The 11,059-nt window shown below is 39.7% G+C and overlaps 1 protein-coding gene and 1 long non-coding RNA gene across 2 annotated transcripts in view; both read right to left on the reverse strand.

Annotated features, from left to right (window-relative positions):
• LOC118424280 (SCO-spondin-like) overlaps positions 1 to 3,095 on the reverse strand; it is a 33,990-nt gene extending 30,895 nt beyond the window's left edge. Inside the window, exons 1-5 of the mRNA XM_035832824.1 lie at positions 3,074 to 3,095; positions 2,633 to 2,728; positions 1,922 to 2,023; positions 870 to 965; positions 208 to 395 (exon numbers count right to left, since the gene is read on the reverse strand). Coding sequence (XP_035688717.1) covers positions 208 to 395; positions 870 to 965; positions 1,922 to 2,023; positions 2,633 to 2,728; positions 3,074 to 3,095 — 504 coding nt within the window. The remainder of the gene's footprint in view (positions 1 to 207; positions 396 to 869; positions 966 to 1,921; positions 2,024 to 2,632; positions 2,729 to 3,073) is intronic.
• An 85-nt stretch (positions 3,096 to 3,180) lies between these two features.
• Positions 3,181 to 4,727, reverse strand: LOC118423861. Its single transcript, XR_004832127.1, has 3 exons — positions 4,641 to 4,727; positions 3,805 to 3,903; positions 3,181 to 3,263 (listed from the first exon to the last, which is right to left on the reverse strand). It is a non-coding gene; the product is annotated as an uncharacterized LOC118423861 (long non-coding RNA).
• Positions 4,728 to 11,059: the final 6,332 nt, after the last annotated feature.

The raw sequence follows: 11,059 nt of genomic DNA on the forward strand, positions 1-11,059 counted from the left end.
TTAATATGCATGTAGGATTGAAGGGGTAATGGGTGACGTTTTACCGATCTATTAATTTTTCTATGTTTTCCTGTCTTTTTTCCTGTATCAACTTTCTGCCACAAAAAAACGAAACATTCTTGTTATCTAATATCCTCCTAGCAAAAACTGTTTTCACAAATCTTGCCTTCTCTACAGCCTTTCTTGTCCTAAATGATTATTTCATACCTGGATATAGAACAGGCCTCCACACTCGTAAGCCAGGTTGTAGGAGCAGTTCCCATGAAAGTAGAAGTGGTGTCCGTCAAACGTGCGGTAGTGGGTGTCACCCCAAAACGAACACGTCCCCTCCTGTAGGGTGGACCCCAGGGAGCCCAGGAGGGGGGTGGGGGTGGTGGATACAGCGCTGATCAGACCTATGTACCCAGGGGAGAGTATTAGGGTTTTACTTCAGGTAGGAACAAAAAAGAAAGCATCATGTGACATTTGGCCACTTAACTGCTTTACCCTTTTTTAGGATGAAGGAGGAGGAGGGTACAAAAAAGGAAACATAGAACTCATAGAATCCAAATTAACTGAAGAAATAAAGCAATGATAGTAAAAAAAGTTTGTAACTAAACATATCAATGCAGATTCTAATTGAATTAAAAAGAAGAATCAAAGAAGAATTTCAAGAAACCATGAAAGAAAGATTTAATGGAAATAGAAATTTTAAGAATGCACAAGAATGAAAGTAGAAAAAAGAAGAGATCATAAACACAGAAAGAAAAGCAAGAAAGAATCAAAGACATTTAATTTAACAAAACAACGAAAATGAATGAACGAACAAACAGATTAACAAACAAACGAATGAACCAATAAAACAATAAAAGAAAGCCATTCGGACTCACTGATCTCACATGTGTCTCCATCATACTCCTCCGGACACAGACACTTGTTAGGAGCGACACACTGTCCTCCGTTCTCACAGGGGGAAGCACAGATGGCTGTAGAGTGGCAAAAATTAGTTTAAGCTGTTTTCTAATTGAATCCTGAAAAGTAGCTTTCCTTTACATCATTGAGTTCAAAACTAGGCTGTCAATGGTTTGACCTATATCAGGGTTCGAAATACGCATACTTAACTTGCAATTTGCACAAAATTTTTGAGATTTGTATGTAAAATTATTCTGAACTTGCAATCAAATACTGAGGAATTTCATGTTTTTGCCAGTAACTTTCTCCAGTAGCTTTACTAGATTTTACAAAATTCCCTGATTCAAGCTAGCGATAATCGTCGCCATCGCCACCTAGTTGTATTTTGCATGTAAATTTTTCAAATTGCACGTAAAATTTTTGTCCACTTGCAATTTTCCACTTGCAAAAAAAAAAGTATTTCGATCCCTGTATATGTTTACAGGTACTTGATGAAAGATACTGCCTGGAAACACAGAGCAACTTGGAGATACATAAACATATATCAACTGAAGTATTATTGTGATTTCCCTTTCCAATGAAAGAGAATTTTTAAAAAGCCCCATCTGGCTGAGTGACTGAGTACTGCAGCAAGCAGGTTGGCCTTTCCATTTCTGATAGAAAGAGTTGAAAATTTGATCATGGGCTACTCATCTACAGCCTTATACCCCCCTCACATTAGGCGCGATTCAATCGGACGATAAGTCTGCGAGCTCTGATTTACGAGGAGGCATGACCCTGATGCCGACGAAGAAATGGCAGCGTTCCCGCCTTCCCATCAGGGTCATGCCTCCTCGTAATTTAAAGCTCGCAGACTCATCGTCCGATCGAATCGCGCCTAATGTGAGGGGGGTATTATGACATTCATCTTACTATTTATAACAATGAATACATCAAAAAAATTCAAAGAGACCAAGGACTAACAAATTGGCAGATGTAACTAGACAAAAACAACAACAACAATAAAAGCCAAACTGTTTAGTTTACAGACCATTTTCACAGTTGGCTCCCTCGTACCCCTCGAGACACTTGCACAGGTTCTGTCCGATACACCGGCCTCCATGGAGACACTCTCCACTGCAGTCAAAGTCAGCTGGAGAAACAGATAATTTGTTCCACAAATCAAAAATGCATCTTTGGTGAATACTATGAGATCATGCCTTATTATCTTTTGTATACTCAAGATCATATAATATATATGTTCATGATCATATTCATCAACCGTAACTAAATCATAATCATAGATTTAAGATGAGTAAGGGACTTTCAGTAGCAAATGTTCAGTAAAGCAGGCTCCACCCCTGATGTGTTGCCAAAAACTTACTTATTGATAACAGTCCCGAGGGCTAATTGCTGTTAAAATGAAATGGGACAGATAAAAAATGTGTTTATATATAGATGAAATAAACTTATTCAGTACAATTAATAATATACAATAAAAAATATGAGCATTTATGAAAGCTTCTTGGTACGATAAACTTAACTTGCTGAGGTATCTTGAACTCAATCCTTGGTCACCAAAAGCAGACAGGAAATCTTACTCTTTAAGAATTCAATATCTTACCTCCTTGCTCAGGAGTTCAACTCCTAATGCTCTGATCAACAACACATCTGATTCTTTCACTTTCTACAATAACCTCTGACCTCAGGCTAGTCCAATTAATCTGGAGGGGTGACCACATATCAACTGAATGATACTTACCAGTGGAACAGTCCGGACTGGACCATCCCAGGGGACACGAGCATGTGTCAGGAGCTACGCAGTCTCCTCCGTTCTTACAGGGGGCGCTGCACACAGCTGGGGGAAAACCGTTTCATTTCAATATTCCACACACAAGCTGATGCAACCATACTGAATTTCCTAATCTCCAAGCAGATGTTGAGTGGAAAATTACGATATTTGGTGACTGACTGAGCTGATCTAAAAGTTGTGTCTGCTGCTCACTTTTTGATTAACGTTAGGTGTCATTTTAGGAATTTTTTGTGGGGCTGTCTTTTTGTCCAACAGCTAACCTTTTGGACAAAAACAAACCTTGACAAAATAGAACAAAAACACCTATCAATTAAGGCCCCCAAAAAAACTAGCTGGATCCAAATTTCTGCCTGAAAAAATATTCTCTGACCAGCTAATAAAAGATATCACCTTTACTCAAAAGCAGTGCCATACATGTGTACAATGTAAGTTCCAAGAGCTTTTGTTTCATATTGTTGCAGTCAGGTGTCTGTAAATTCCTCACCTGTCTGACAGCTGTTGCCACTCCACCCTGCAGGACAGGTGCACACGTTCGGCTTCTCACACGTGCCACCATTCAGACAGGCAGAACTGCACACCGCTGAAAGATAAGGGTTTATGTGTTGTAAATTGAACCAATAATTGATTTGTTACCCCTCTAATGGTAGGGTACTTGGTAGACAATTTTGACTGATGACACGTCTCTGTCTGCCTTCTGATGTCCTTTTTCTTTTCTTTTTTCTCACTCGCTATTTTTTCATTCATTCATTCATTCATTCATTCATCTATTCATTTGCACATTCTTTGAGTCATTTTTTCTTTTGCTCCTTCTGTTTTCTTTTTAACTTGTACAAAATTATTGTTAAATAAAGCGCAAACGAATTATCAGTGTGCTCCAACTGTACAAAAACGAAGTCTGTGTTATTTGTTATCGTTTCTTTTATTTTCTCTTACTTACTTTTATGCATTTGACTAATCAATGCGCGTTTTTAAAACCAGAATCTTATTCCTTCATTCTTTTCTCTTAAAAGTTTCCATTAAAAGCGGCTTGCAAAAGAATATATCAAATTTGTCAGAATGAAGCTATAAAAGAAAGTAACGAAACCAGCGCAAATACAGTACACAAGAGAAGTAAAACTCACGTGTATCGCAGGTGTCTCCTGTATACCCGGTCCCCGTACAGTCACACGTGTTCGGTCCAACACACGAACCACCGTTACCACACCCCTGGCTGCAGATGGCTGGGGGAGAAATTGTGCGGTATTAATCTGAACAACAGGTAACGGCATAACAGAATCCGTAACGTAATAAAGACCTTTCTATGCGGTCGAATTCACAGCGTAAGTTGCGGACTTCGTAAATATTAACTTAAATCTAAGAACGTATTAGAGTACGAAATGCAACCAAATCTGTTCATGGACCAAAACTCTGTTTGACAAACCGGATAACCAGTTATGTTTCACGTTAACGTTAGGGATGGAATTGCATTTTACTGCTCCATGTGAATGGTAAAAAGTTGTGAATGTTGTTTCTCAATATCCGCTTGGGGGCTGAAGAAAATACTTAATAACTAGAATACTTAGAATACTTAGCTACAACTCAACAGTGAATCAAAAGCAACGCATACCCTCTTTACGCAAGAGTTTCGTCTCCGGCTAGAGTTTGACGTGTTTTTATGCGTTTTCTATTTTCTCTCGTCTGACAGGCAAACATGAAGAAAACGAGATAATATAGAAATCCCGACAGAAGGCCTAAATACGCTTCAAAAACCAAGCGGAGACGAACCTCTGTTTCGATGGTACAAACCCTTCACTTATCTTGGTTTTCATAGTAACTTATGCCTGGTAATGTCGCCACTCAAGCATGTTTGAAATACACGGTAAGGGACAAAATTCTGTTAAGCCCAAAGAAATTAACGAATGCCTATTGTGTGCGGAAAATGTCCGAAGCGCCAAAGCCTGATCGATGAGTTTCTCACCTATTTCACAGGTATCTCCCGTGTAGCCGTCGCAGCAGACAGTGATGGTGTCCGGTTCGGTGATGGTCACCAACTGGACAACCGTTTCAACGGTGGACCTGGAAACAAATCAGTCGTTATGAACATGGCCCAAGATGTGGAACGCGCTCACCCAGTATAACAGAATAAGCAGATTCAAAACAACAGTTCGCCTTGGTTAAAGCGTAAAAGTGCACAACAAAAAAGGAAGAGTACAAAACGTAGAAGTGCACAACCAAAGCGTAAAAAGTGCAAAACGTAATTTTGAGGTAGTTATAGCAAACGATGACAAAAACGTACAATTGCCCAAAATGTAGTTGCACAACAAAACTGTTAAATTGCATAACAAAAACGGAGAAATGCAACAATCTGACTGACTTGCAGCCATCCAATCTCCAACCAAACGCAAGGACCAGGTGAAGTGTTTTACGCCTGTTATTTTTTGCAAGACCATGTTTATTACATCTTTCTGGTACTGCACTTTCTTACCGATTGGCCAAATGGCCTCCTCAGAAACGTTAACGTGAAACATTAATATCAAGCACGTGCACTGAGACTAAGGCAGATATTACATCGAGTCGTTCGGTGTAATATAACCAGCTGCTGCCGCGCCGCGTGCCTGCAAAGCTGGTGTGTTACGCCGAACGGCGGTTATACCGGCTATATTGATACAGATACAGATACAGATAAGGCGGACCCTTGCATGCGCTTTGGGGTCGGTTTCTTTCACCAATACGAATTTCACCTTGCGCAAATTCTAATAAGTAAAGCTATATACACACTCATACCTGAGAGTATATGGAGGACGTAAGAAGAAGATGACAAATCTAAAAGCAAGATTTCTTAACTTAAAGCTAATCATAGTATTATGGAAAGAAATGTTACTGATTTAGAGATTGCAGAGTGGTTATGCCGGCTATACAGATACAGATACGGGTATAGAAGCTGGTGTGTTACGTCGAAGGACAGTTATACCAGCTGTACAGACATATATAGAAGTTGGTTTGTTATGCTGAAGGGCGTTTATACCGGCTTTAAAGATACAGAAGCTGGTTTGTTACGCCGAAGGGCGATTTCACAGACACAGATGGAAACTATGTTACGCGGAAGGGCGATTTTTACTAGATATGCGCAACGTACGCTCTCGTCTGAAATGATTAACCTAAAAAGCCAATTAACAGTTGATCTTATTAGGAAACACTCAAGAAAACAACGATTTAAGACGTCTGCAAACGTCTTGTTACAGCATTAAAACACCACGTCCGGGATAGACACTCTTACGGACCGTACCAATCACAAAAGGGAGGGATTTAAAATCGATACATCGATAGAGTGAAGAGGGTGTGAATGCGGTACTTATGGTAAGCCTATTAGTATAAACTCTGACTCGGTACAGGGCGTTTTCAATGTGTAAAATGTACTGAGAGCACTTCAGTAGAGCCTTTGATTGGTTTGACGTGTACATGTCATTGTGTAAGATCGGAAAGCAAGGGGAACAACATTTTAGCTGAAGTTGTGGGTGACGTTAGCATTGACAGAAAATGTACGTCGCGAAAGCACTTTTCCAGGCAAAAGAGTACTTCAATACAATCACGATGTGGTTAACATATAACTGTTGTTGTGCGAGGCTGGAAAGCAAGAGGGAAACCCCTTTTATGTTATTCTCCTTAGGGTCTTTTGACGTTGACATTGACGAAAAGACTACCTCTTTCTAGGACAAGAGGGTCAAAGAGTACCTCTTAACAGCTGTAGATAGGTTTTACGTGTAAATGTCATTGTAAAAACTTGGACGTTAAGAGGGAAAAGGTTCTAGCACTGCTGATGACGATATAGTGACGTTATCAACTTGAGGAGAGAACTCATGATCAACTAACTGACGGTCACAATAATTACTCAAAACAGGCTTGAAGGATACTTGTGTGCATTACGTACTTGCAACGTGCGATCATGTTGACGTAAAACTGTAAAGCTAACAAAGGAATCAACCGGAAAGAGACTACACGTTAGGTCTACTCTGAAGTTTGCTTGAAGGTAAGTACAGATGAGAAACCGGGTGCACATATGGCTACGTTCAAAGTCGTCACGTGTCAATGACTTAGCCTAGCGGAATTAATACAAAGCGCAGAAGGCAGCCACCTGTTAACAAGAGATTGTAGACATGTTGCTACTCTGAAGTTTGTTTGGAAGTGAAAACCCAGAGAACATATAACGTTAGCGCTCAACGTCGCCACGTGTCAATTGCGCAGCCTAGCGGAATTAATACAAAACGCAGGCAACAACCACCTGTTAACAAGAGACTACACGTTTGGTCTACTCTGAAGTTTGAAAATGAAAGAAAAACCAGGAACACATACACAACCCTTATTCAATCAGAGTTACACACTTCTTCAAAATATTCTTCAAGCTATCAAGAAATTGCAGTAACGTGATGAAAATGATCTATTACCACCAGCTGAAACCAGACGCACCAAAATCAACGTCATGACGTGTCAATTACGCCTCGTAGGGGAATTAGTGCAAATTGCAGGCAGCACCCACCTGTTGAAGTGACAGTACACCTGGCCGTCCACGGTGGATGTCTCCTTGCCCAGCAGTACGTCATTTGGCCGCTGGGTGGCGCAGTCCTGGTACCGCAACTCCTTCCATACGGTCGCTTCCACCTCCTTCTCAACCTCCTTCTCCACAAGCACCTCTTTCTCACAGAAGTTGCTAGAATTTCAAACAAAGCTATAAATATCATAACTTTCAGGTAGTTTGGTAGTTTAAGTGCATTTTTGTTCGTGTTTAGAATAGAGTTCTGTGACGAATCTTACCGCACAATATGCTGAAGACTCCCTTAAAAATTATTTTGCTCAACATCTTTGCCGTTTGCTATTCCTTGCAACGCGAGGAGCTTTCTTAATAAGAAATCCACATTTATTTTCGCTAGTTTTCTTGCCACAGAACAAATGGCTTAAAAAATTCATAACCTTCGACAAGATCACCGAACGAACTAAAAATATTTAACTTCCATGGAAGGACATTGGTTTTTCTATTAAAGAGGGTTTCTCTAAGTATATCTATGTCTCTGTTACGAAATAAAAGTGCCATTGGGGTTTCAACCGACCTGTTTTGTGCAGAAACTTCAGCTGAAAAGAGAACGGAGAGAAGAAACAAGGACACGAGCGGCCCCATGGTCACTCTCTTCGGCTCTAGGCTCGACTGCCGCCGAAGAATCACCAAGAAGAACTCGATGAAACAATTTTTCTCCAAAAAATTCTCTACAATCCCCACTTCCAAAAGTCGGGGATTTGGTGAGGCGAAAAGTTTCACACAACTTTTATACCTTACCATATCGATTTTACACCAACGTGGGAGAGAAAGGCACTTTTTACAGGATGCGGTCTTACTTTAGACGTAAATTCTCGAGGATGTTTACTCTTTAATTAATCTTATTAACATTTATGAATGGAGAGAAATCTACTTAGGCTTCGCTCGTGCTGATTCACGTATATCGTCGGACTTGAAGTGTTTAAATCGATGGAGGATATAGAAGTGAATGCGCCACTCAGGGAAGTAGCTTGTTGTGTGAGAACAAAGGACCTGACCGCAGGGTGTGATCGGTAGGATAGATGTGGGGAGAGAACTTTCTCCGCATCCGGGAGGTGGGAAAAACACCTGGATGTTGTCATGGCAACGAGAATCCGAATTTTTGATGACTACACGACGTGTGAGCTTAAGTCAAAGTAGGATTTCCAGCCTTAAAAAAAACTCGCGAATCGTTTTGACTCTACATAATAGTCACTGAATAGCCGGACTAATTTCTAATTGGCTTTAGAAAAACTTTTTAATTAATAAGTTAAGTTTTGAAAAGAATATTGAGGGTTAACTAATATACAGGAATATAATACTAGCTTCAGAAATACTAGCTTCAGAAATATTTTGGGTCTGCTGTCCTGAACTTTACTTTTGCGGTAGACCTGTTTAGTTGTCCCAATATCACGCGTATTGTCTCCGTTGGAATATCCATTTTCCGAATTCCAAGTACATCGGTAGCGTGTTGAAAATGTTTATGAAGGCTTATCACTGGATGTAGAAAAGTTGAACATTTAGTATATCATTTGCAAGAACTTTTTTTATTGTCTACATTAAGTTCCATGTATGGTCAATGATATCTCTAATGCACGATGTTTATCAAGAATAATGCACCCTATCTGTTTACAGGACTCTTTACCATGCTTAACGTAATATTCCTAGTACACAGATTTTGCTCCAAAAGAAAGGTGACATTCATTTTTACCTAAGTCTCTAAAAATTAAAATGTAGAATGTTTAAACACTACACTGTGCATTTTTCATAAATCAGGCTTTTTTTACTAAGTTTATTACATAGATTTTATCTTTCCATTAATCGTTTTTCTCTATATTTTTTTTCCAAAGATGTTTGATTTTTTTCTGACGTCTTTTCTCTTTTTAAGAAAAGACCGACTTGCCCAATACAAGGCCGTTCAAAAAGTCGAAAGGTGACAAAAGTGTATACACTAGATTTTTCTCTGTCCGTTTATTTTTTTAGTGCTCTACCCTTCCTTTATGTCAAATTCCGCAAAGCAAAATTTGTAACATAGTAATTATCTTTCCTATCGGGGGCGATTTCGTGAACTTTTAAGTGAAAAGTCTGGAAGAGTACATGTAGGTCTAGACTTACAGAGGAAAGAAAGAAAGCAAGCAAGAAAGAATGAATGGATGAACGAATGTTCGATTGAATGAATGAATGAATGAAAAAAAGAAAGAAAGACAATGAATAAATGATTGACAAAAAATTCAAATTAGAAAGAACGGCTTCCCCGAAGTCCACCACACTGCGCACGTGTACATCCGCCCTTGAGATCCGCCGCACTGTTTACACAGGCTGGATCGATAACCCTACGCGTTTGCACATCTGATTACTGGAAACAGAGAGGATATTCTACTTACTGTAATCTTACTGAAAACGTACTTCACGCATGGAACACGTAATTGGCTTAACTAAGTGGGCAAACATCCTGAATTACGGAGGCTCAGTCAAATGTATTACGTATTTAGAACAGTAGGAATGAATAGAGTCATTTTGAGAGGAAAGAGTATATGTTAAGCGTTGTGAAAAGCTAAACAGAGAAAGATTTAACATCCTGTGCTTGCGAAACTTTTGGAGAAAAATAGAAAAGAGTTATAAGTAGAAGAATGGGTGCAGAAAGAAAAATCTACACATTAAGCGTTGTAAAAAGCATACTTGTAATTTTGCTAAAAAAAATTCAAATACTTGGTCAATGGCAGTATGACTTTCAAAGAATTCTAAACCATACCTAACCAACACCTCTATAATTGGGACTTACCCAAATTTTGGACCCCCCACTATTTTTTATTTATTTGTTCAGCTGTTTACAAACAGCCAGGGCTGCCCAACTAGCCGTAGGCTATTGTTAAGGGCTAAACCTGTACATGTTCGCACACGACGGGTTATGCCGCCCCTTACGGGGTGACACACCCGTCTGGGTGAATGATGTAAATCAACATGTGGCTGATACGAGACAGAGGTTCGCCAGGCCTCCATCCGGGTGATTTGAAGTGAATCACCAACTCCCGACAGAAGGATTTGCACCAACGCACACCGCACCATCGCACGTGTGGGGGTTCTTTAACGTGCATGGGGTGTGGCTCTCCCCATACACAGGACCTCCATTTAACGTCCTATCCGAGGGACAGCCCTAGCCGAAGCTAGGTACTCATATTCACCTGAGTAAAGTGAGGAAAGCCGTGTAAAGTGCCTTTCCCAAGGGCACCAGATCGGTGGCACGACAGTCGGATTCGAACCCGCAACCTCTCGATTCCGAGGCGAATAAACTACCACTGTGCCACGCTGTCCCACTTTAATGTTTCAGGGTGTGGAGTGGACAACATGCCAGATAACCTGTGTCGCCCCCCGTCTAAATTCTTTAGTGTTAATGAATTGTTCATTAGAGAAAGTTTAGTCTTTGTTCATAATTGTTTGCAGATACCACAAGGCTAAGTACATCTTTAAGATATTTGCTTTAATATTTTAAAAATGACCCTCCAAATCAGTAGAGACAAATATCAATTTTATTCTCGTATTTGAAATACTGTATAACTTTTGACTAGTTTTGAGTATTGAGTATTGTTTTATTTGGTCAGTAAAAACTGCCAAAACATACCAGCATTAATTAAAAAAGCAAACAATAACACTAGATATAGAATCCACGTAGATAGAACATTATAGTGCAACTTTTGATATGTCTTGAGTATCAAGTAGTGCCTAAGTGTTCATTTTGACAAAAAAATAAAGTGCCAATACATACCAGTACCATAGCAAACAATACGATATAGAAGCCACGTAGAACAATACAATACAGCATGTGTCATATCTTG

Source organism: Branchiostoma floridae, chromosome 10, assembly GCF_000003815.2.
Source record: "Branchiostoma floridae strain S238N-H82 chromosome 10, Bfl_VNyyK, whole genome shotgun sequence".
NCBI classification, from domain to species: Eukaryota; Metazoa; Chordata; class Leptocardii; order Amphioxiformes; family Branchiostomatidae; genus Branchiostoma; species Branchiostoma floridae.